The 26,953-nt window shown below is 35.8% G+C and overlaps 1 protein-coding gene across 1 annotated transcript in view; it reads left to right on the plus strand.

Annotated features, from left to right (window-relative positions):
- Positions 1-26,953, plus strand: part of GOLIM4 (golgi integral membrane protein 4) — a 69,300-nt gene that overhangs the window by 19,000 nt on the left and 23,347 nt on the right. Inside the window, exons 2-5 of the mRNA XM_039857902.1 lie at positions 21,944-22,018; positions 23,260-23,309; positions 24,862-24,915; positions 26,203-26,372. Of these exons, the coding sequence (XP_039713836.1) occupies positions 21,944-22,018; positions 23,260-23,309; positions 24,862-24,915; positions 26,203-26,372 (349 nt within the window). The remainder of the gene's footprint in view (positions 1-21,943; positions 22,019-23,259; positions 23,310-24,861; positions 24,916-26,202; positions 26,373-26,953) is intronic.

The following is a 26,953-nucleotide window of genomic DNA, read 5'->3' on the forward strand; positions in this document are numbered from 1 at the left end:
TCCCTTTTATCCAGGCCTCAGCTGAGATTGCACTTCCTAGAAATGCAGCTGTATTAGTTATCTATTGCTGCATAACAAATTACCCCCAAATTTAGCACTTCAAGCAACAAACTAATATTAACTATTTTACACAGTTTGCTGAGGATCATGAATCCAGGAGCAGCTTAGATGGATAGTTCTGGCTCAGGGTCTTTCATGAGGCTAATTAACCAAGCTGTTGGCTGGGCTACAGTTATGTAAGGTAGAGGTCCTCAACCTTTGTGGCTTGGGGGTTGGGGTCCCTGGTGTAAGGATTGGCTGTGGGAGAATTCACTTCCGAGCTCATTCACGTGGTTGTTGGCAAGCTTCGGTTTCTCACTATGAAACACTTCTCCACAGATTGCCTGTGTCCTCATGATTTGGCAACTGGCTCCCCAAAGAGTGAAGGATGTAACAGAGAAAGAGCTCAACATGGAAGCCACAATCTTTTATAACCTAATCTTGGAAGTGGGATAACATCATTTGTGCTGGATGCTATTAGTCACAAAGACCAACACTAGCACCGTGTAAGAGGAGAGTTACACAGGATATGAGTACCAGGAGGTAGGGATTGTACGGAGCTATCTGGAAGGCTGGCTACTTCAGCAGCTCCGCTACCCATGGGGATTTTACTGGTTACTTTCAGGAATGCTGCACCTTTGATATCTTTACCTCTGAACAGTCTGTGTAAGTCATAATTGCATCTCTTCCCTGATATGAGGCAATATCCTACATAGCAGAAAAATGATAATAGTTCATCTACCCAAATGCTATCTATCACATTATCTTACATTTCTATCTTATTTGCACTGATGACTCTTAAATTTCATGTTATATCTCTTTGTTTATTGTCTATCTTGTTTGTCTTTTCTTCCTCAATGAGATTATAAGAACTTAAGTTCAGAAAATTGGTATTTCATGCTCACTTTTAATTCTTGAGCTTAAAACAACTGCAGTATCGTAGATAGTTGTTTGATAAATGAATACATAGGTTTGCCTTTTTAAGCCCTGGAAGCTTTATTTTAACCATTTTGTATTGAAATGTTTCTACATGCATCCCAGTATTCTAAAATTGAGTATACCAAGCATACATACATTTAATTAGTTTAATATTTACTGAGTTTACCTCATGTAGAAAGCACTGCACTAGATACTCTGAAGTTACAAAAACAAGACATGATTCCTCCTGCCAAGGAGTCCTGTTGGTAAGGAAAGGCAGACTATGGCGTGGGCCATGTAAGAACACGTAAAATAAAGAAGTCTTCTTTATTTAAATGTGAAATTGCCGGGCTATAGGCAGGGTGAGAATTAGAGACTATACAATATTTTTAAAGTTCACCTTGGTGAAATGACTCTATATGAAATTTCATTATATGTGGTCATCGTATGTAGAACATTTGCTCACCCATTAAATAGCCCTCAATCATTGACTCGTGGGACTTAGTTCTTTGAGTAGTGATTATTTTTATAGCATTCTTTGCTATTACCAGCTTCATACTATAAGACATTCTAGCTCCCTTTTCTTAAAGATGCTTCATCTAATTTTGCTGTGAACTTGAAAGCCCAATAGCCAAACTTGATAGAAAATTATGTACAATAAAAATAAATGAGATTCTGTACAAAGTTTTCTTTCTAAGTAATTAAGCTTTCAGGGAGGTTTTATTTTTAGTTTAGCTGTCTGTGGCCCATTTTTGCATATTTCTGGTGCTCACCTATGTTTTAACAACTTCTCTTAATAGACAGGATGTTATTTTACTTAGATTTTCTATTGAACTTTTGTCTCTGTTCATTTTTCATAGTTGGCTTTGAACTGAGACTGACTCATCAGTCTACTAGATTTTAGTTTTATGTCCTTAAATTGTTGAATCTTTCTGAGCTTCATTTTTTTAGAAATCGTATCTTAAAGAGTTGGTGTAGAGTAAATATGTTGAGGGCCTAAAATGTTGCCTGGCAATTTATTTCCTTTTCTACTTTCCTCCTTCCCCAGTCATTCCCCGCCAGGTCAAATGGGCTTCACACTCTGTCACCTAGTGCCTAGTGTCAAATGCCTTGGTAAGCAGCTTTCACAATGCATGTCACTTTGGCAAGGTTGTCCTGGTTTATCTCCAGTGGTGTAGGGTGGACCAGGAAGACCAGTTCTGCAGACATCTTTCATTTGTAAGATTGACATTGAAATTTGGGGAGCAATCTAAGCTTGGGTGTTATTACAGACTGGTACTACTAACTTGGCCCTATGGAAAATCCAGAGTCCAAGACTATCCATTAAAGCAAACTTGCTTTCTAGGTGTCCTTCAGAGATTCATTATCCACAAGCAGGCTTAACTGCTACATGGTCATTTCACTCCCTGCCAGGGATTTGCAACAGAGGAACTCAGAAGCACCTTTGAGAAGAATTAGGCTGTGGGGGTTTGGTAGCTAGGGGAATGTTTCAGTCACTGTAGATACTCAAAGTTAACAAAACATTCAGTGCAAGGAATTTTTTAATTAAAGTAAGTTCTACAACATCCATGTGATTACTTACATTTTTTCCACTCCCTAACATATTTTCTCAGCTTACCCACCCTTGTGACTCATTCAGTAGCAAAACCACTGAAATCAGCATTCTCTTCTAGTCATCAGGCAAAAATGGGTCATCTTCCTGGTCTACTGGGTTGTCTGGTCTGCCCCAGAGAATCTCATTTCAGTTTGGGTCTCTTACTGCTGCCCCTTTTTCTTGTTTTCCCCTTGATCTGGTTTCCACTGACTATTAGGAACTTCTCACCATGGCCAGAACCTTTCACCCAGGTTGCACTTTTCTGAATGGTGCCTTTCTTCTATTCAGCCACCATCCATGCCTTGAAAGTACGGCTAAGATTCTGCCATTCTCTTGTTTTAAATGTAATTAAAATTTATTGAGTATCTGTTATGTGCTCTACTCTGCATTAGAGCCTGACACCTGCTCTTGTATTCGATGAAGTTCAGAAAGGTTCTGTGTCTAGAATGACAAAGGTAACAAAAGATAGAAGGAATCTGATACAAATCCGCCAACTTCGAGTTCAGTTATCTTTCTAATTTAACACAACTCCCCTTTCCTCCAGGCATGCCAAGACATTGAGAAACATTGATGACTTGAGCTGGAAGGCTCCATTAGGTCATACTTGAGTCTGCATGACTGGCCATCACCCCTCCTTCAGCTAGGGTGACTGCTGTAAGAAATGTGTGGCAGACGTGCCCCAGGTACCATTTTCTGGGTCTACTTTGACTCAATTATGTCAGCCCCTGACCTCTAGGATGGAGAGAAAACTGTCATCTTCACTATTAATTTAAAAGAAAAAAAAAAAAAAGGCTGGTCTTAAAAGTTGATTTAACAAGTTAGGATCAACAACCTCTACTCACTAAGAAGACTGAACTTATTATTAAATCTAAAGAATTTGGGGAGACTCCCTGACTTCAGTTATTTGGAATATGGATTTAATCTTTAATCAGAAATATGTTACATTGGCTAAGCATTCCTTTTCAAATTACAAAGCTGTATGCCTAGTCTAGACAGGTCACAGAAATTTTTTTTTAAACTTTCTAAATAAACTTTCTAAATAACCTTAACGATAATGAAGGTGGTTGTCATGAGTTGAAAAAATAGGCATTTATTGATTAATTACATTTTTGGAAGGGAATATTAAAAATAGTTTAATTTGTGTTTCATGTGTTTTTAGTTTACCTTCAAATCTCTATTTGATGAGGTGGAAGATTATTTCAGAGACTTTAATGAAGCCAAGGAGTGAACACCCAACTCAAAAAGATGAGGAACCCATGCAGTTACCAAAAATTTAGAATGATTGTAGACCTGGGTTCAAACTTGGACTCCATAATTAAAGACCTGGTTGACCTTTTAGCACTATTACCTATCCACTTGGCCTGTTTCATTGCCTGTTCACATAAGGATTATACTTGTTTTCTGGACTTATGAGTCTAATGAAAGCATCTATACTGTGACTAGCACACGGTAGACATTTTGAAAAACTCAACCTCCCAAATACCATTTTAATTAGTTGATAAATTACAACTTCTAGAAAAACAAATTAAAGCATCTGCCTTATTAATGGTTAGTTAGCAATTTCATCTTATTATACAAAAGCTTCATAGTTGAAAACTAGCTACATTACATCAAAGGTTTTATATAACACTTAGAAAATAAAAACAGAGATGGCATAAAACTCTAATGATACCCTTTTAAGATCTCCATTTTATATATAACATTTATTTATAACATTATAAAACATGATTTTTTTAAACAGGCATGGTTATTTCTCTCACAAATTATATTTTGGATTGTGATCTTTGAAAGTCTACTGTTTCCATTGTTAATTCATTTTATTCAGAGACTGAACATCAAAACAAAACTCAATTAAGTGAAATAGTTGGGAAATGGAATATTCTGGTGAATTTAGTTGTTAGTGTTAAATAGAAAACATTATCTTTTCCATCCATGTGGTTTCTGGTCTCTATTTAAACTTGATGAATTAGAGTTTGTATGGAAAGCTCCGTGCCAGCTTTTTTCTTCTGGAAAAAAGAACGGAAATCAAAAAAAAATTCTTAGGGAAAATTTTTTTTTGTTTCAAGTTATATTACTGAAAAGCATTCCAAACTGTATTAATTGCTTTACTTCATTGGTAGGAATGGTCATCGTTGGAAACTTCAGTTCTCTCCCATTACTGGAAAAGTATGAAGGAGATTCTCTTGGGCATAACTACAAACTGCTTATCAATAGATTTTGATCTTTCTCTTTTCACATTTGAGTGAAAAAAAAAAATCTACTTAGTTACAGTGAAATGAGCATCAGCATAATTAATTAATATGATATAGACTTAAAAGAGTAGTTAATATTTGTGTAGAAATTTAAAAACTGCAGAAGAATTTTATGATGCAAAAGAAAAAAGTCAAGTATAATCTCAACAACCAGAGCAATCACTATAAAATTTTAGTGTTAAATCTAGTCTTTATGTACAAAATAAAGGCAAATGGATGTATATTACTTTTTGAACCTGTTTAAGTTGGTGTTTTGCTTTATTCTTATTTCCATTTTTAATTTTAAAGCAATCATATAAAAGATGGAGGAAAAGCCAGAAATGAAGCTTCCTTTTATGATTTAAAAACAAAAACAAAAAACTGTCCTTAATCATCATTGCAGTATCGTATTGAGTATACAGAAAAAAAGTAACTTTTTTAAAGGTTTTTTTATTCTACAAGAAGTTGATATGTAAATAGTAAATCACATATCACCTTTCAGAATTGACGAGAAAAAATGCTCTGAAAAATAGAACATTTATTTGGAAGCCAAATTTTAAGAGATTTTTTTTTTCTTTTTTATTTTCTTCCTCAGAGTTTTGAATGACCATTTTTAATCATAGTAATTTTTTGTTGCTTTGTTTTTAGTTTTTTCATCACAGTAAGAAATGTAAGCCTAACATGAAAATATGGCCATGGGTTATCAATATTTATTTTATCTTACATAGATTAATTCCTGATCATTGACTTTGGAAGAAAAATCTTATAAAAATTATTTCACTTCTGAAATGCAGTATTATCAGATATATATTTTCATCAGATTTATATATAATGGTATTTTATAAGCTCATTTAAATTCAGAATTAAAAATTAAGCTCATAGCATCCTTTATTTCTTAGTTCTGAAGTTAAAAACTGTAAAATTATTTTTGTGTATTTTTAGTGAAATGCCAGGCCAGAAAATATTAGCATACTCTTGTTAGATTTTATTTATGTTCTCTTTTGATACACAAAACTGAAAGACAAGATTATGGAAATAGTCAAGTTTTGCACCTCAGATAAATATACATATTTTGCATATTGATAATGTAGAATTGTCCTTTCTGCCTTCAAGGATTCTTTTTTTTTTTTAACGATTCCCAGACTTTTAAAAATTTCTCAAATGGCTGTGTGTTTTCTGATGCATTTAATATGGGTATGATTTACTGAGTTCTGTTAGGACATTGGCAACTATGTTTAAGTCAGAGGGTTTTTGTTTATTTTTGATATTTTTATGTCATGTGTGTGTTGATTGCCTTGGGAGAAAAGCTAATGACTACTTAGTTCTGTTTTTTTCTTTGTCTGCATATACTGCTAATTCTATATTTATTTACGTAACTGCTTAATATGTATTCCTAGGTTTATTGCTTTGAATTAATGCCTAGATTTCTCAGTTCATAAATTCATGATGTTAAAGGGATAGGCTTCTTGTAAGTGCTGTGGTTTTTTTATTCATCATTGAATATGTAATAAAGTCTCCACAAAATTATCTTCATTAAAAGTAGCACTTAAAAGTAGATTCTTTAAAATATTTTTAAGAATTTACTTAATGTGTTCTCAAGATTCTAAAGATGAAAGAATCATGTATGAATATTAACTAAATATTGTCCTAATTCTCCTGTGATAATTCAATTCTCCTGTCCTAATTCTCCTGATAATTCAATTCAGCAGGAATTATTTAAAAAAAAAACAAAACTTTTCTTACATATATATTTGTATTCCTACAGCTTTATGAGGAGTCTATGTTGTATAAACTATTTAAAGATAAATTTAAAGGTAAATAGTCTCTCACTTTTTCTTGAATGACACAAAATTACCATAATAAGTAGATTCCTTTTTCTTATGAAATAACTTCAGAAATTCAGAATAATGGAATGAGACCATACTAAATCACCAAAAAGCCTAATGCTTCTTAAATAACTCTGTTTTAATAATACTGTGCATGTAAGATGAGATAATGGCTAAAGAAGTCACTTAGATCATCTACTGAATAGATAGGAGTAATTTCTAATTAGCACCTTGTTCACCCACAAATTACATGTAAATTCGATGTAAGAGGTCTTTGTATATAAATTGTACAGGACTATAAAAGCATGGTTTGTTATGATTGCTACCCAAATGGATCTTACAGGATAATCTTTACCTGAATATTTTAGCACTCATCTACAAATATATTTAATCTCTTAGTGACAGATTTATCTACAAGGTGATAAAGAATAGAACCAAGATCTTTAATGAAATCACTGCTTGCTCTTCTTGAGAAATTCTGACATACACATTGTTAATGGGGAAATAACAAAATCAGAGGTGAAGTGTCTAGTATGCTATATGAATCTTGTTTTAAGCTATGGTTATAATTAGTTTTATTCTCTATTGCCTGATAATCAGTGTATACAGTTTAATAATAAACATCAGCTACTCATGTCCAAATTACTGTAAATATTGAATTGGCCGAAACTGGTAACCAGTGAGGTTATTCTGTGCCTGAAACTTCCTGTTTTCATCCCCGCCCCCTCAATTATTTGCAGCTGTCAAAATAATTTTAATCATTTTCAGATACTTTGCGGAGAAAAGGATTTGAGTCTTTTAGCTGAAAAGACATTGCCCCTTCTCTTGTCATCCTCTTGTATAACCCTGATGGGTCCCTTTATTCTAGTTAGGCCAGCATTCTTTCTGAACATCACTATAACATGCTAAGATCTTAAACATCCAGATCATTCCACAATTTTGATTCTGTATCCTTGCCTTCTAAGTAAGCCACAGCAGAGAATCAGAGAAGTTTAGATCTGGAAGAGGCCTTAAGAAGTCATCATACCAATGATGAAAATATGTCATTAAATACTTTTCAGGTTAAAAATGAAACCCAAATCTCTGGACTTCTAGCCTTTAGCCCGTTCCACGTGACCTGTTGCCTGCAGTTATATACAAGTAGATATATGCAGAAATCTGCTTACTGCAAAAGAACACCTTACACTGACATCTCTTACCTCTGTGTCCAGGCTATCTACCAAATATGCTTGGTTATTTCCCAGTATGTGGAAGAATTATTATGGGAAGAGAAAATTGAAACTCATATATTATTAGGCAGAGGGAGAAAATGAGTGAGCATATTCCTTAGACCCATTTGTGACTGGAGTAGCAGTTGTATTTGTGTGTACTTTACTGCTTTTATCGTTCATTCAATGTCAAAAAAAGATAATGTATTTTTGTATTTTTACAGTCATACCTATAAAAAAGGAAAGCCCCACTCTAGGACACCTTAATGTGACACAGGGTCTTAGTTTATATATAATAGTTTTCAAGTTATTGACAATCATAGATGACAGGTAAATCCAAAATAACATTCCTTTGTCAAAAAAATTTTTTCTAAAATATTCAAAGCCTTTCCCAGTATTCTGCTGAACTGGATCTTTCCTCTCTTATCCAAATTTAAGTCATTGAAAATTTTCAAAACCAATTTGAAAGTATTTATGTATTGCCACGTCACTACTCTTCTTCTTTACTGTAAATATATATATATTTAGAATTTTAGCATTGGAAGGACTGTGGTGACTCACTGTCTAACTACTTTATTTTATCGGTGAAGTTTCTTAATTGTGAGCACAGAATTGGTTCATGTCAAGCGGTGTGGAGCTCGGGAATCTTGGCTCAGGCCAGTATTATGTTCCCTAGATTACTCGAAAAATCCTCATTAAATATTATCACTTGGTCCCCATCTCTTTTGGTCTACTTCTTTGTCAGTTTTTCTTTTTTTTTTCCCCGTCTTTTTATTCTAGGCTAATCCATCTCAGTCCTCTTTAAGTTATTTTCAGTGGATTTTATCGGAATTCTGACTATGCAATGGGGTTGAAAAGAAAGGTCAGAAGTCTAACTCTAATTAGAATGCTGGTATCATCAAAGATTTTTCTTTCTTTAGCATCCAGTCATCTACCTTTCTACAGATCTGGACCGTTTATTGATTTTACTGTGTTTTCAAAAATCCCCATGTAGGTTTGTTCATTAAAAAAATGTATATTGTATCAGTCTTTCATAGAGAAACTTTAGAGGTTGCTGAGGAATTCTTTTGCTTATATTAGTGTAACTCAGCTTGTATAAAATTTAAAGTTTCTTAAAACTGGACTCTTGGAAATCTGTCTTGATATGTAACCATTGACACTTTCCGTATGTAAATTGTATGAAATAATTGGTATGAAGAGTACATTGTCAACATCACGTGCTGGATATTATTCATTTATTTGTATGGTTCAATCATTTAATAAACATTTAGCAGGTGCCTACTTTGTACCAGACTCAAGGCTAGGTGACAATGTGCATGTATTGTAGAGAGACCTACTCCCTCACAACTAATCCACATGTAGTAGAAATGACAAATCTATACTTAAAATATTAGAAAAAGACTGAGTAGAAATATGCCTACGGCCATCTGGAACCCCAGTGAAGACACACACTAATCTCGAGTGTTGGGTGCCATGTGACAGGTGACTATATTTCCCTGATACAAGCCAGTATAATGGAAGTCTCTCCAGGCCTATTCATCAGAACAAGCTTTCCCAAAATCTTCTATATCCCCCTCATGTCGCATCATCTTCAAACGTCTCCCACTATCACCCTAAAACTCACACGTCTTGATAAGTAGTGTGCCATTTCTTAATGAAGAAAGGATAATGCTTTTATTTGACCTGTGAGGGTCTCAGTGATCTCAGCCTCCTACTTTTAAAGGCTGTTACATGCTGGGCAGTAATTAGTGATGAAAATTACATCTTATATTTCACCCGCAACTGTGCAATGCCCAGTTTTTCAATGCAGAGGGTATTCCTGTTTAGAGTCACATGTGATATTCTTAACAAACCATCAGGAAAATATTTTTGTTAGCAAATGTGTGGAAAGAGAAGAATTATACTTTATACTCTTATCGCAAAGGAGGGCTTAAAATGTCCAGAATGAAATGAGAATGCAGGATATCACAAAGAATTCCAATCAAACTGGTGAAGCAAGTTTTAAACATCCAGCATCAACCTCATCCCCACAGTTTCTCATCTTTTTAAGTTCCCTCAGTGATAACTGTAAATGTGGTGGTGGTACAGAAAGTGTCAGGAGAAGTACGTGGCTGAGGAGAGTCAGCTGGGGTTTACCTCAGAGGGGCCCTTGTGTTAGGTCTTAGGCCTCTGAAGGATGGTGAAATAGACCTTAGTAATGACCTTCTAGCTAGTAGAATGTTTGATAGAGACATACGGATTGCACAGAGAAGGGTAAAGAGTATCTAAGAAATACCCAAGTATTTCCGACATGGGACATGTCCGACATGGGAAGCGTGATGTGCTCCCCACCCCATCCTCCTTGGTCCTGGTCCACCTTTCACACAGTAGCCTAAGCCAGAAATAATTGCAGCACCCTTGGACCCACTTTCATAGTGCATTTTGAATGAGTCACTCAGGCATTTTGATTTTATTTCACAAATTTATTTGCATGTGTGCATTCCTCTCCCTCTGTCAATGATCACTGCGTATCCTTGAATATTATAAGGCAAAGTTCCCTTCGTCCTGCAAAATTACCCCTCAGAAAAGAGGAGGTTTTGTTATATTGGAGTCAGTACAAAGCCTCTGTTATTACTGGGTGCTTTCCAAACTGCTTTATTTTAAACAGCAGAGCATTGTGTGAGGAAGACACATTAGCCCAAAATGACCTCGTTTAATGTGGTTAGATATTTATGGAGGCCTCCTGACAAAATCTTTTTTTTTTTTTTTTTCCAAAGGATGAAGTAGCATTTAAAATAGTGTGGGTATTTAATCCTTGGAATGTATTCTCATAATTGCAAATGTAAAATGTCTTTACAAGCAAACATTTTTACCACAAAACAGTACAAAACAAAAAACACCCCCAATACTGTCAGGAATTAGGATTATAGAAAGCATAAATATGCACCTACCAGCCAAATAAAAAGTAAGCTATCTTCACTTTTACCAAATATCTATAGCTTAGGACATTTATAGTGATGGCATCAGACAAAGATTCCACAAGGGCTATATTTCCAGTGAAGATGGATATGCTTCAGAAAATAGTCATAGGACTGAAAACTGACCTGAGGTGATATATACAGAGATATCAGACATACATGTGAAGAGTATGAATCAAATTGAGGAGATGTGGATGGAGAAAAAAGTATATTTAAATAAGTTTTGTTATATTTCACTTATGTAACTGAAAATAACGAATACCATGATCTCATATAAACAATTGTACATTCAGAAAAGTACATGAATCACAAATATATAGCTCAGGGAATTTTCACAAAGCACATAATGTAGACCAAGAATCAGAACATCACCGGCACTCGAAAATGCTCCCTCTTGCTCTCTGCCAGTCCTTGCCTGCCTGCCTCCCACTGCCATGTGCATGAAGTGTGAATAGTATCCTGTCTTCCAGCATCACAGATTAGTTTTGCTTGTTTTGAACTTTTTATAAATGGAATCATTCAGTAATTACCACTTCGTTGTCTGGCCTCTTTTCTCAACATTATGTTTGGAAAACTCATGTTGGTTACATTCAGTTTTTTGACATAGTTAAGTAGATTTCATTTTTTTCGAACAGGTACAGCTTATCCCTTCTACTATGATAGATGTCATAGTAGAAGGGATAAGCTGTACCAGTTGGGGACTATTATGAATAGTGCTGCTCTTAGGATTTTCCTATATGACTTCTGGTGACTAAATGACAAGCATTTCCTTGGGTATATACCCAGGAGTGGGATTTATAGGCCGCAAGGCATGCCTTCATCAGCTCTGGCAGAACCTGTCAAACAGTTCTCTAAAATGGTTGTACCAATTTACACATCTACCAGCAAAGAGGAGAGTTTCTTCCTCCGTATTCTTGCCGACACTTGGTGTTTCCTGTCTTTTTTACCTTAGCCATTTTGATGGAAGAATATTGGTATTGCATTTTGACATAATTTGATTTTCCTGGTGACTAATTTACTTGACCGCTTTTTCGAATATTTGTCATTAGGATATCTTTAAGTGCCTACTCATATTCTTTTTCGCTTCCCACTCTTTTGCACTTCCTTAAAATTTTGTACATTCCAGTTGGAAAAAATAACTTTTTATTGGATTCTTATTAGCAAAACTGATATCTCATATCCAGGCAAAATGGAAGTTTAACCTTCATGTTATTTTATTTTAGGTTATCGCAGGGACTTCCTAACTAATCTATCAACCTCTGTCCTTTTGAATTCTCTATATTCTGTTGACCCATAAAGTTATTTTTTACAACTATGTAGATCTGGTCAAGTCCATTGCAGCCCTATCTCATTCATTCTCTCCCCACCCTGATTACTCACCTTCCTTCCTATCAACAGTAGCTAAATGTAGTGTTTCTAGAACTCTCTTATAAAAGTTCATGGAGAGTGAGCGGGGCACACTTGCTAAATATTCTGATAATCAGACCTCTTCCCTAGAAGTTCTGGTTGAGTAGGTTCGGAGTGGGCCGGGGGTGGTCTGTGCTGTGACCAGCTCTCCTGGTTATTCTTATCTTCAGAGAAGTGTGAGAAACGCCACCAACAGGTTGTTTTCATTTCCGACCCATGACTCTTACATGTTCTTGTTCCACAGTCTAGATTTTTCTCTGTCCTTCCTCCATTGTCATCTTTTAACATCCACACAGATGTCACTTCTGGGAGTCTATCTTGACTCCCACAGGCTGAGTAAATACTCTGCCATCAGCAAATGCTTATTCCTAATCCTCACAAACCTATTCCACCAGCAGCCTTTCAGCTGATAACACACACTGGTTTTATCTTTAGTGTAAATGCAGAATCTGCCACAGCTTGCACACTGACCCTATTTATCATTACCTCAGGCCCAGATTTCTGCAGAAGCTTGCTACTAACTGGTTTCCCTGATTGCATCTTAACCCAATGCTGTCAGAGTGATCATTATTTTAAACTCTTAAGTCAACGTTACATGTTCCTTCTCAGAACACTCCAATGGCTCCCCATTTCTCTCAGAGTAAAATCCAGATGCCACTAGGTTCTGGGAGGCCCATCGCAATCTGCCCTCTTCTCCACCTTCACCCTTTGACCTTCCAGGCTCGTTCTCAGCAACACTGGCCTCCTGCTGTTGTTAGAATACTTCCTGTATGCTTGCAGCCAGGGCTTTTGCATTGCCTGTTCCTTCTAGTTGAAAGGATGCCCCCAGAGGTCTGTAATACTCTTTCACTTTTTTCAAGTCTTGGTTCAAATGACTTTGCAGTTAGTCCTGCTTTGACTACACTGTTTAAAAATGAAGTCTGACCCATCTTTCCCACACATCCAATCTCTCATATCTTGCTCCTTCTTCCCTCCCCATGGCACTCACTAACTTCTAATATACTATTAATTAGGTTTATTACCATTGTTATCTCTCTGCTGGAATATGAGCTCCCAAAGGTAGAGATTTTTTTTTTTGTACTGTTGTGCTCATGATGTATTCCCAAATTTCAGAGCAATGCCTGGCACATGGTAACTGCTCAATTAATATTTGTTTGATTTATTTAATATTCAGGATGCAATGCATAAAAGATCTTACATAATATCTCTATCAGCCAGATTTTTATGAAACTTCTTCCAAGATATGTTGCATATTTAGACATTTTGAATTGAAAATGACATTGAGAGTTTGGGTAAATATGGGACTTGTGGACTGCTGCATTGATTTGAAAGAAAAACCAGTTGTAGCCCAGCTCGTTCTGCCCTGCTGGTGGGTATCTCTGGATAACAAGTTTATACAATGTACACTCCTCTTAGGAGTTCATACTCAATTTTAGGTCATTTCCTCATTGCTGGCATTACTAGATTACTTATGAAAATGGAGTGTCTTTTATATGTGGTTCAAGCACATCCAGTTTTAAAAGTATATGTATAAATTCATAGTCCCATTATAAAACCAGTGTCTTCTGCACATTCTAGCTCGTCTCAAGGACATTTTTATATATCCTTGCATCAGTTTTGGGTGATCGGAAATCTAACCCTCTTTCTCTCTTTCACATGCATTATTTCCTGAAATACTGTGATGGAGTCCAGATGAAATCTGACTGCTAGATAAGAATAGTACTGTACAGAGTATATTTATGTACCTCTAATTTTAGAATAACTTTTGCTTCTATTACTGTAAGTTTTTAAGTTTCTATTATGTGTGCATGTATATGTGTGTGTGTGTGTATATATATATATATACACACACACACATGACTATACTTTTACATGTAATTTTTGCTTTGTAGAGTACAATATTTTTATGGGACAGGAAGATATTTTTTTTCTCAGTGTACAAAGAAATTGTGTTTAAAAATCTACTGACTCAGCAGGTCATTATATCATCCCTGCTTATCTAACCTTTGGTGATCTCTGTCTTCTTACCTTTTTACCTATCTTAGCCTTTTCTAACAACCTGAATTTATTGATTATAAGCTTTTAGAAGAGTAAATCCCACACTTCAGCATCTCCCAGGGTGCCTGGAACACTGCTGAGTTGTAATATAATAGTTCTGAGCAGCTAAGAGAAGAATCCTTTCATGAGGAGTGAATAGATTTCATTTAATAATAATGATTATTAGTGGCTCACCGCTTGGCTTGAAAGAATGCCAAAAAGAAGATTCATATGAAGAAATATAGTCAGCGAATATAATACTTGTTTGAAAAAGCCAAATCTCAATTAGATGATGTCATGAGGGAAAGTCTTGGTATAGTTTTATCCAAAATAGAAAAGACAGTTAAGCACCAATTCAGATCATAGTTAAAATTTCCATTTAAATGACTTTGTCAACTGTATGCATAGAAAATTTAAAAATAGACATTTGTGTGAGCTATTATAGGAACTTGATTGTGCAGTAAAAAAAGAATACTTCAATTGTCAAGTGATAGAAAAATACCTAATTAGACTGTTCTTTTCTCTCTCAGCATCCTGAAAGTGTCTATATTTCAAGGCTGTTATTTAACTAATGCTAATCTTATGAGCCTGTATATCAACAGAAACATTTATATTTAATCTCTATTCTGTCACCTGTTTTTTTTGGTGGGGGATATGTGAGTACTAATGAGCCAACAAATGTGGAAATTCAGTTTAAAAAAGCTGGAGACATAAAGGATGGGAGGCAAATGAGGAAAAAAAAAAGATATTTTTTTAATGCACTCATTCATTTAACAAGTGTTATTGAATACCAGTAGGTATTAGGAAGAGGACTGAGACTGAAATGGCAGTGAGGGTTTGGGATATAGAAGAGAAGGAAAAAGGAGATAGCCAATCCTCGCCTTCAAGGCACATATAGTTTATTCATTCGTTCATTCGTTTATTCCTTATCCATTGAATGCTTACAATCACTTTACCAGGGACACAGTGGTGAGATAAAACAAACCAGAAATTCTTGCCCTGACTGAGCTCATATTCTAGTGGGATGGAAAGACAGTAAATAAGACATATAAGTAAAAAATACTCTAGAGTGTTAAGTGCTAAGGAGAAAAAGTAGAAAAGGAGACTGGAATCGTTGAGGGTGGAAAGCAGGTTGCTATTTTAGATTGGTTGTCCAGGCAAGGACTTGTTGAGAAAGTATCTTTCAAGTCAAGATCTGAGGGAAGTGAGGGAGTGACTTGCGCAGGTACCTAGAGGAGTTACAGTGGAAGCACTGGGAAGAGACTACAAGGTACTGAGGTGAGAGTGGCGTGTTCAGGGAATATCAAGGAGGCTGCTGTGTCTAGAGCAGGATGATCAAGTGAAGCCATGAGAGGGCTTTGGGTTCCACTCTGTAATGAGAAGTCATTGGAGGGTTTTGCCCCCAGGCTTAGAACGTGAATATGTAATTTAGTAAATGGAGTTAACCATAAGAAAAGGTTAATTAATAATTAAATTCAGCTATAAATCGTCTAGCAGACTGGAAAGGTTGAATTGTACTGGAAGATGTACATCTGGAATTGAGTGAGAAGTAAAAGTTGGACTTAATGTTTTAGCAGCTATCTGTGAGAGGTTTTGAAGATGGATGCAGAATTCTAGGAGACTTTGATGAAAGAGTCTGGGGGAGACACTGAAGACAGCCTTAGAGAAGTCCTTACCTACCTACTCACAGGGGCTGGAGGAAGGATCCAGTGAGCTCCTCAAAATGATACTATTATTTGTACCCTATTTTCTTTTACTTAGTTGTTTTACGTGGGTTGTTTTCTAAAGAGATCTCCTGCAGTTTTTCAGAGTTTTCATGAGGTAAAACTATGAAAGAAGGAAGGAAAGATAATTGGAAAACTGTATCTACAATGTCTTTATGTTAAAGACTAACTCATTCTACAGAGGAGGGGGGTGGGTAAGTGGCTGGCCTTCACCCTACTTCTGGTGAGTTAGAACCACAACCAAAAGCAGTTTTTAAAAACTATACTAAATATCTATGATTTTAGGCATCAAAACCAAAACCAAAACAAACCTCAAAAGTACTATGTTCAGAGAACTATTTTGATTTTATTTATTTTCCTTTTTTGTCATTTCTCTTACCGGCCAACTTAAAACTCTTCATCGATAATTATCAAAAGCACAAATTTGTTCAGTTTAATTTTTATTATATGTACAATGATAGAGGTACCTGCAAATGTTAATATTTTCACAGGTTGAATTGTGTGACTTTCATAGCAAACCTCAGCTTTTTCTTTTCCTTTTTTAAATAAAGATAAGAAACTTTACATTATTGTCAGAGCTGAAAGCAAAATTTCATGGGCTGTTGCTTTTGCCAAGAAAACATTGCCCTGTCTTTGTTTAAGGTGTTAAAACACTTAGCAATGTTTTCTGTCTAATTTTAGAGTGTTACTTTCTAATTCTGAATTGGAGCAGTTTGGCCCCAAATGTCATGGATATATATTTTGCCCATAAGTGGATATATACAGCTAATTTCTCTTGTGACTTTCAGATGGAAGTCAAAGTTAAAATGGAAAATTGCTATAGGGAGCTGACATGTTTTTAAACTCTTGAGTGCTTTAAGGTGGAATAGAAACCTCTTTCCATTCTCGACTGCATGGAAAATATTAAATTTCTTTTTAGTAGGCAGGGGAGATGATGAGTATTACGGATTTTCCTCTTTTTCTCATGAGTTCTTGTGATTCAAATTCTATCCCATAGTGTTATTCTACATTAGAGATTTTAAATGCCGAGATTGAACCGCCATTATTTATTTATTTATTTTTACATATTTTTCTTTAACCTGGTTTGGTATTGTGAAATTTGTTCATTATATACTATTTTTTGTTGCAAAGGTTCTTGTAGTATTAGTTCATCTTGACTGATGCCCTTGACTTGAGAGTATAAATAGAAAAATAGAGATAAGTGACAAGGATTGATTAGCAATCCTCCTTCTAAGCAAAACAGTAAACCTATCTAGATAAATCACTAGCTCAAAAGCCTGGAGAATGCATTTTAAAAGAATTAAGGGTAGTTTGTGTGTGTGTGTGTGTGTGTGTGTGTGTGTTTAATTGATAGGGAAATTTTCTAGAAGAGCTACAAGGACACAAAGATTGTATCTGATCTGTTTTACTGTCCTTCAATTCTTATCAAAAAATTAGCTTATGAGTTCTACCAAGCTGTTGGAATGATTATTTGCTTTTTTAAAAAAAGGGATTTTTTTTTTTTTTTTTAGTGAAAGCAAACAAATCAAGATCTTATACCTTTTCAAAAGATACACACACACACACACACATATGTGTATATATACATATACATATATACATATGTATACACATATCTCTATGTATTTTTACATTGTTATTATTAGACTTTAATTGTAGTGTTGAAAGGACTCTCTTAATTGCTTCTCTGGTACTTATGTCATCATAGCACATAGATGAAAAAAATGTTTTAGTATTTTTGTAGCATTTACTTCATGCCAGACAACGTTTTAAGCGTTTGACATACATTAACTCATTGAACCCTGACATCCACCCAAAGAGATAGGAACTGTCATTATCCCCACATACCATATAAGGAAACTGAAGTACAAAGAAGTTCAGCAACTTGCCTCTTAAGAGATGAATCTGGGGTTTGAACTCAGACACCAGTCTGTACTCTCAACCATCATGTTACCACCTGCCTCTTTCCCTTTCTTTCTAGAATTTTCAATTCCATGGATTAATTTTCACTCTCATGTTCATTTACCTAACGTGGTTTCCTCACCTTCCAATTCAGGACCGCTTTTCGGTTTTCCTTTTCCTGACAAAGCACTGATGAAGACAAGCACTTCAACCTTCCACCAGTCACTGCTGCCCTTTCACATTCCTCCTTGGTGATTGTCTCCAACTTTCAAGCCATTTCTGCATCCTTAAGTTATATTACATCAGGACTAGAAGCTGATGCTGTAATAATGACTTGACCAGTTCTGAGTAATTTAATAGTACAGTTACCTCATGGTTTCTACATATATCCTCCATTTCTGTTTACTACATCTTGTTTTTTACTGCATTTGCAAAATTCATTCTTGCCTTAGCTGTTGCTGTTATTGATGCCATTTAATATATTCATGAATATGTCTCAGATTTCCCAAGACCTTTGCATTTGGACTGTCATCCACAACATGTTTGCATCTTTGTGGACATCATATAGCATCTATTCTAGTGATTTATGGAAGTTCATAACTGTACATTCTATGATCTCTCAGCTCTTGAGACACACTACTATTAATATGCTGAATGTGTAAATTCTCATTGAGCGTAAAGCTGTCAAAGACAGTTTTGCGATTCAGTATGATAAATGGACACTATGGACCAGTTGTTGGCACATTTCCTGACTGCATTTCAGGGAAGAGAATAAGAAAGAATGGAGCACCATCTCCCACCCTCCCACACCCAGTGCTGCTCACCCTATCCCCCACATGCTCTCTCTACTTGGACACTTTACTCTTATTGAAGATGAAAGCACCCTGACGAATTTTCTGCTTCCCAGGCCAAAGATAATTATTACCTGATTACCGAGTCCCATACAACACTGAGTTTACAACAGTGAGTTTACAACAGTGAGTTTACAGTGATTGCTGCTGTATATTATTAATGATTGTAATTTGTAGATACACCTTTTCCCTCTATCCTTACCTTTCCACAACAATGTTTAATATCTAGAGTCTGAGGTCACTGGGGATGGGTGGCGAGTAGTCCCCTCATATACATCTTCTTGACCGTGATGCAGTTTGTTTGTTTGCTCGTTTGTTGTTTGTCTTAATCATGGGTGTTTCTAGCTGTAATTGTTTCCCCCTAATGGTCCTGACATCCTCAGGACCCCTTGCAGCGACCTCAGTTCCACTGGAGCAAGATCTCGACTATTTTGCCTGTTGCTTTTTTTGAAAGTGATGCACATTGCTGGCTGAAATCGTCTATAATATGTCCGATTAGTGCACCAAGATTCCCTTTTAAGTGGCATGTTTATGTTCCTATGTCCTTCTACCCACACCATGGGAACTTTGGCTAGTGGACTGGAGATGAGTGGGTGTTTTTCCTTCCAGCCAGGGAACTTAGTTGTTCTTGTGGCACCCCATTCCTGCCTCTGTTATATCACGATAGCATTGTAATTTATCTATTTCCCTGCAAGTTTCCCCTACCTGACTGAAATTCTCAAAGACGATGAGCATGCAGTTCAGGGCTTGGCTTTAGTGTAGTTATGAAATAGTGCTTATCTTTGTTTTCCCTGCTTCATTCCAGACATTCAAGATGGTACTGTTAGAACCAATCCAAAGAACCTCTTGGTCTTAATAGGCTTTTAGAAATTAGCCAAGGGACTTAAATACCATACAGATATGTTTGAACAAATGTGATTTTCAACATGGACTTGCAACAAAGCTTTTTGGAGTACAGCTCCTAAAGTGGAGTTTCATACCTCTGTGCCTTTGTCCCTGTGATGTCCTCCAGAAGTACCTTCCTCCTGTGGTACCCCTGTCTACCAAATTGCTCCTCACTCTCGAAGCCAACCAAGAAATCACCACCTCTGAGAAGTCTTCCCTTACCCCTTTTTCATCCAGAGTTCATCTCTGTCTTTCCTTGGGCTTAAATATACTTTTATTATGCCAAATGTATTCATCTCTAATTATTTACAAATTACCTAACCTATTTCCCATTTTAGACTTGAGCTTCTTTAGGCCAAGGGCCATGTCTATTCATTTTGCATTTCTACTGGTAAGCTGGTGCCAGGTACATAGTAGGTGCTTAGTAAACACAGAATCGTATCGGATTCTTTTACAGTAATAGCCCTGGGGGAATGGGGTCATCTAGGGAATAGAATAGGAGCCTGGGTGGAGAAAGGGGTTGGCAAGGATCATGGTATGACTAATGGGAAGCTGAGGATGAGGGAAAAGATGAGATTGGGGCTGGCATGCTATCAGGGATGACACCATACTAGTTTGGGTGGTGGCAGGCATTCTAGAAGTTCCAGACAGAGATGTTAGCAGAGGTGTGAGTAGAAGAATTAGGGGCTATGGTAGTCATAGATGGAGCCCCAGGAATGGAAGGTTTATATAGGATGACAAGACAAGAGATGTAGTGTGGGAAGGTGGGGGACCTAGGAGATGATGGCCATACTGGAAGTTGGACAGCAGTAGCTGGCAGCTGTGACAGTGAGGAAAGGGCGGGAAGAGGCACAAGGAATTCCTTGTGCAGCAAGGGGTTGTTGCAGGTGTGTGGGAGGGGAGTTGCTGTGGCTATGGCACTTTTGATGGCCAGTCATGTTGGACAGTTGTGTATGCTGTGCATGGTCAGTCAGTGATTGATGATTAAATTGTGTCCAAGGCAAGCGTGGGGAGCTAGGGACTGATGAAACAAATAGATGACAGGTTTGGCTTAGCTTGCCAGGGAATGAGATCATATGTGACCATAATGCTGAACAAACAGGATTCAAGGGCTACATGAGAAATTTACTTTATTCTCTCCTCCTTTCCCTTCATTGCCCGTAAAACCACTCTGTGGGGCTGCATTTTCTTTCCCTGGATGAAATGTAAAACAGACCTCTTTCAGAGAAAAAACAACAACAACAACAAAAAAAACCCCTTCTTGTATTACAATCATGTAATGTGATAAATATGGCTACATCAGCAATTATATTACAATATATAAATGTATTAACTACCTTAAACTTACACAAGCTTACATGTCAATTTTATTCAATTAAAAAAAAAACTTTTAATAACCTTTATCCATAAACACAGTCTTGGTTTAGTAGGTACCATGTCTGGTCCAGTCCAGTGTAATAATACGTATTTTTTTTTATTCAGAGGTCGAGCTTCTCCCTCTTCTGCAGCTCATGTTTGCTATAGACATGAAGCTTCTAATGGGGAAGAGAGTTCTGATAGGCCTCGTCTCCCTATTTCCCCCTAATGCATCTGCTCTTCCTCTCTGACTCACTGGGTGATTCCGGCTTCTTCAGAGTAGACTGAATAATGATGATAAAGTGCAGGAAAATAGATCTTAAAGCGTGGCTGTGGCAGATGCTAACCCAACCTGTTCTTTTGTGGGCACTTCTGTAGGTTTTTTTGGAATGTGCCTCTCCCTCCTTCATTTCTGTGGCTCTCTCACCTATGTTTTTCTTGATGTGGGAAATACACATCTTCTTCATTCCAGTGGTTTGTTGCTGAGGTGTTCTCACCAACACACTCAGCCTTAATTCAGATTCAGATCATGTTGACTTGGCAGGACTCATGGGATATGTAGGTGGAAACACCCAGTAGGCTTTAGGAAATGCTCTTCTAGTGCCTAAGAGAGGCAGGGGCTAGAAATATACACACATGGGAGGTAAAAGCTGTGCAGATGATAGTTGAAATCATAGGAGTGAATGTGGTTGCCCAGGAAGAGACGTAGACCCTCATAGAGATGCTCTCATTTAAGAAGCAGGAGAAGGAAAAGGAGCTGGCAAAGAAGATGGCAGCCTCTTCCAGAGTTTTGGTTCTATAAAGGGGCAAACTGTATAGAAGAAGTCAGTCAGCCCTGAATTATGTAGCTTATTGTTTGTTTTATCCCCAGAATGTGGAACTTGTAAATACATATTTTATTTTCATTACAAAAAGACTCTGATTTCCCCCTGTTTTGAAAATTGATGTTAACTTTGTTTAAGAATTTCTAATTCTTTGAAGACAAATTTTAACTCTTTTTTTTTCTAGTTGTGTATGAACACAGATCAAGATTAGAGAAATCCTTGCAAAAGGAAAGACTTGAACATAAGAAAGCAAAGGAAGGTAAATAAATAATTTGTGTTATTGTCATATCCTTATTTGAAGCATCATGTATTTTCTTTACTATTGTTTGCTAAGAAATTTCTCAGATCAACATAAAGTCAGTTTTATAGGTGGACAGAGAAAGAGATACCAAGCAATCTGCTATGCATTCCACAATAAAGTAATTCCCACTTAAGACTGGATTTAGAATCTTTCATTCAGTTGGTGTCATCTGGAAGTAGTTCATATATTGACTACATGTATTATTTCAGAAATAAACAACTTTTCATCTGAATATTATACACGTTACTAATACTTGGAACTTTTGTATACAGATATCTAGGAAGTAACAATATGTATTGTCTAGAATATGACAAATTTGAAATATATATGCATATATATACATGTTTATAACATGATAAATTGATCACATTGTGTGATGTCTTTTAAGTTATGAACCTGTTTTTATCTTGTGAAGGCTTTTATTGGACAGCCAATTGGTTGTTTGAAAAATTAACATTTAGCATAGGTATAAGGCCAAGGTATGATTTTTATCAGAATTTTTTAAATAAAGCATAGGCTTTATACATTTTGCGATTCAATGTTATCTAAATTTATAGTTTTAATTACATTTTGTGATAGATCTTGATATTTAAGTTAGGTGTTCTATCTGATTAACTTGGTGGGTAGAAGAAGAGAGAATAGGAGAGCATTATTGGTTAGGACATTTTACTTACCCTTGTTGTAAAGAATAGAAGTTTAACAACATTAGAATGCTTTGATAGGATTTGAATTTTCCTTGTCTTCAAATGCAGTGATTTTATAGGGCCATCTAGTGGATAATGTAGTTTAAGAGCCTTAAAGATGGTTTCAATGGCTTGAATTCTTTTCAGGTCCTAAATGATTTTATTGTGCCATCTAGTGGATAGCAAAAAATCATTTAGGTGTGTTTTTTTAATTTCAAGGAGAGTTAATCACAGAGTACACATTCTAAATGTCCTTTTAATCACTTGCTGATAAGGTGGATTTTCAATGCAAGATTTACAGCTTTAAGGTAAAGAGAAAAATTATATGATAGTTTTTTCCAACTGTTTCTAAAACTTTAAAAGGCAAAATAAAGTATATAAGTCACCAAGTAGATTGTTTTAAACTTAGAACATTTTTTTGTAAGTCTGAGTAAAGTTTGCCTTTGTCGTTTTAGATGTTTAAAATGTCACAATAAATTAACTTACACTTTGGTTCCTTATTTTTTTTTTTTCTAGATTTTCTTGTTTATAAGTTAGAAGCACAAGAAACACTAAATAAAGGAAGGGTAAGTTTTTTTTTTTTCTTAAATTTTTTAATGAAACTTAGAGGAGAAGGAAATGTAAAATATTTTACTCTGTTGATCATTAGAATTGTATACAATTTTTTTTTTTTTTGCTACCAAAAAATTACAAGAGTAAGACTAAAAAAAAAACATTATTTTAAATCCTACCATTGCTTATGATAATAATATAAATGATACAATAAATTGGGAATTGCCTTAACAATAAAGAGCAGATAATTTTTATTCATTTATTTGTTCATTTGCTTACAGTTTCTGTTTTCTATAGAATGTGATATTTTGGTTTGCCTTTGCACATTACTGCTACTTGCACATACAGTATTGTGTAACATGTAACACAGTACCTGGCCTGGAGCCATCATTCAAAAACATTTGTGGAATGAATGAATGAATGAATGAATGATATTGGCATTAAACAAAATTTAAGTCCAAATTAACTAGAGAAAAGCAAGTCTTTCTCTTACGCTAAAAAAAGTAAGCATTAGTTGAATAAAACATCGATGTTTTGGGGTATTAAAACTGAGAAGAGTCAGTTTCTTGGACAGCTCAGAAGCTATCAGCTTTCAACTCTTACTTGCTGCTTGTAAAAGCCCTGACCAAGATTCGTGTGCTCTGTTGTACATTTTATAATGTAATTTCCTTAAAAATTAAAATAGTAAAGCAATAAAATAAAGTGAAGAAGAAAAAATGCAGTTTATTTTAGAAGTTGTGAAAATATTAAAAAGCAATGATTGAGAGTATACTTGTGCTGGCCATGGGATAAGCAAGGGGTGTGGCGTGTGAGATAGAACAACACAGCACGGGGAGAGACCCTTCAGGTGTGCTGTGTACTGACCGGTCATAGCTGCCCAGGGCTGTGGAAATGTGTGAGGTCCATAGGTGAAGGTGCCCCACCGGGACACAGTGATCTGCTACTAGAACATGGAATTCAGTATTAGGCTTAGGCTCAAATTGTAATCCTGGTTCTGCTACCAAAGGAAATGTTGGCCTCTGGCCTGTTTCCTATCCTTTCTATTTTTCACTCTCTGAAATGGAGTCTCACTGGAGTAAAGTAATTTATGTAAAATTACTTACCCAGTGAAGCTCAGTTGGAAGGAAAGCACCTTTTTTCTTGCCTCCCTTAAGCCATGCTAAGCTTGTGAGACCTGGTCCTTGTTGGTTTAGCCCTACTTCTTGGAGCGCCCTATGCCATACTGCGTCTCAGGACAAGCTCCTTCGTGTATCTGGGCCTCAGTTCTTCTTCTGACTATGAGAGTGGAAGTAAATCATCTCTAAGGGCCCTGTCAAGCTGCTATTTTGTGATTCTGTGCCCTCTTTTTCATTACTAAAATCTAGCAAACTTCTGGGAATGTTAAAACTTTATTTCTGCTATTATATAAAGAAATGGCCTCAGAGACATCCCAGTTCAAGTGTAGAATTCATTTTCGCTTACACAAGTGCAATAAATGAAATTCTTCTGTTAAGAGTTTTAAGTTGTATTTAGCAAAAGAGCCAGATTTTTATCTTTGTGTTAACTATTTTCTTTTTCAATTTACAGCAAGATTCCAATAGTAGATACAGTGCATTGAATGTGCAACATCAGATGTTGAAAGTAAGTAATTTAAAGTTATCCTTCATGAATGAATGAAAGGATTAGCTAAGTAACTTTAAGTGATTAAGGAAAGTTATAGAAAGTGGATTTGTATTATAATATGGTATATTGAAGTCATATTTGACTAAAAATGATATATAATTGTAATGTACTATCCTATTTATCACCTGATTACAAAGAATATCTTTAGCTTATACATTTTTTTATAAATCAGGCTCTCTAGTCAAATTATTTTTAAATTTGATCTTCTCTTATCCTTTAAGGCTTTTTGTTTGTTTGTTTAATTTCTCACAGTGCTTTCTTTATTTTTATACACACTGGAGGTGGTAGAACTATTAAAATACCTCCTTTGTGTTACTAATATTTAATGTGTCCTCTTACCCACCACAGGGACACAAGTTATAATTAAAGCTTCTCCTTCCTTGGTTCTTGGATAAAATTTATTATTGTGTATCAGGAAGATGAGAGAGAGAAAGAGAGAGATACTTCATTATTTCTGTCAAGATAGAGGAGATGAGCAGCGTGCCATTACGCCATGCTCCACAGGAAAACCGTGCCATGATCTCCCCACCTCCAAAACTCCAGCTTTTCACTTGGTATTGTCTTTCCTCTTGTATCAGTAAGGAAACCACTTTTTATTGAAAACAGACCCTTTTCTATTATCAAGAAAGCAATACATAAATTAAGGCAGATCATCCTTTCACATGAAGCGTTTGGAGACTGTAGAATTTATCTACATTGTGATTATAGCATAATATTATAATCAGCAATAAATAAGAATAATTTAATAAACAATCGATTTATTACTTCCCCAAAAGAGAAGTATCTTTTTTTCTTTTCTTTAAACTGGGTTGTCAGGAAGGCTGGAAGTCAAAGAAAGGAAATCAAAAATGTTAAGAAAACAGCAGATTGAAGGAGGAAATCTAGAATATCCACAGAGAGTAATTTTTCCATTAGTTTACCTTGTTTCCACAATAAAATGAGTACCTGAGAATTTCCCCAAATCTCTCTCTTTTCCATCTCTCATGCTAACTTCTAACTTCTCATTTTCCCATTGATGTTAAAAATTTAGAAGAAAATTATTTTTGGCCTTGATCCCAAACTGTTCATTTGAAATGTAAGGAAAATAGAGGGAAGCTGCACAAATTAAAAGCAACTTGAGGAAAATGAAACCTGCTTCTTCATTTGTTCTTACTTTCGAACAAGAGAAAGGCTGTGCTATCGAGACATAGACTCTGATGTAATTTAGAGAATGTACATCTTTGCTCAAAGGTCTCATCTTTGCAGAGTCAACACGATGAGCTAAAGAAACAGCACAGCGACTTGGAAGAGGAACATCGTAAACAAGGAGAAGACTTCAGTAGGACATTTAATGACCATAAGCAGAAATACCTGCAGCTGCAGCAAGAGAAAGAACAGGAACTTTCTAAGCTAAAAGGTACTGGGAAATCTAACTAGCTAGTACTCATGGAAATAAGTACGCAATGTTTCAATAGAACAATAGACTTTGGTTTTATTTTGTTTTTTGCATGATGATTGATTTACATTTATCATGTGGTCTTTTACTATCCACTTATTTCTTTGTAACATTTCACATTTCTCCTTATCTCTTTGGTTTGTTGAGAGAAGCAGAATAGAATGTTCAGTGTTCTCAATGGGACACATTGGCCATGTTAGGCAAGACAGTTCTTTATGTGTGTGTTATGAGACATCTGGCATCTCTGATCTTCAACTCACAAAAGGCTGTCGATGCTCCCCAGTCATTGCAATGTTCAAAAATTAGGATGGCGAAGAATTTCTAAAAATCTCCAAGGGGGCAGAAAGACTTTCTATCAGCTGTCAACAGTAGCTTTGAAAAGCTCAGGTTCTAGAGTCAGTTGGCCTAATATTTATAAAATAAGATGTTATCATAGAGAGAAACTGGGTTATGGGTACTTTTGATCTCTTTGTCCTTTTTTTTTTTTTGCAACGTTTTGTCTATAAGTATTTCAGAATAATTAGTTATAAGAAAAAGGATCGTGGTAATTTACAAAAGGTT

Source organism: Pteropus medius, unplaced genomic scaffold (genome assembly GCF_902729225.1).
Source record: "Pteropus medius unplaced genomic scaffold, Ma_sr-lr_union100, whole genome shotgun sequence".
NCBI lineage: Eukaryota > Metazoa > Chordata > Mammalia > Chiroptera > Pteropodidae > Pteropus > Pteropus medius.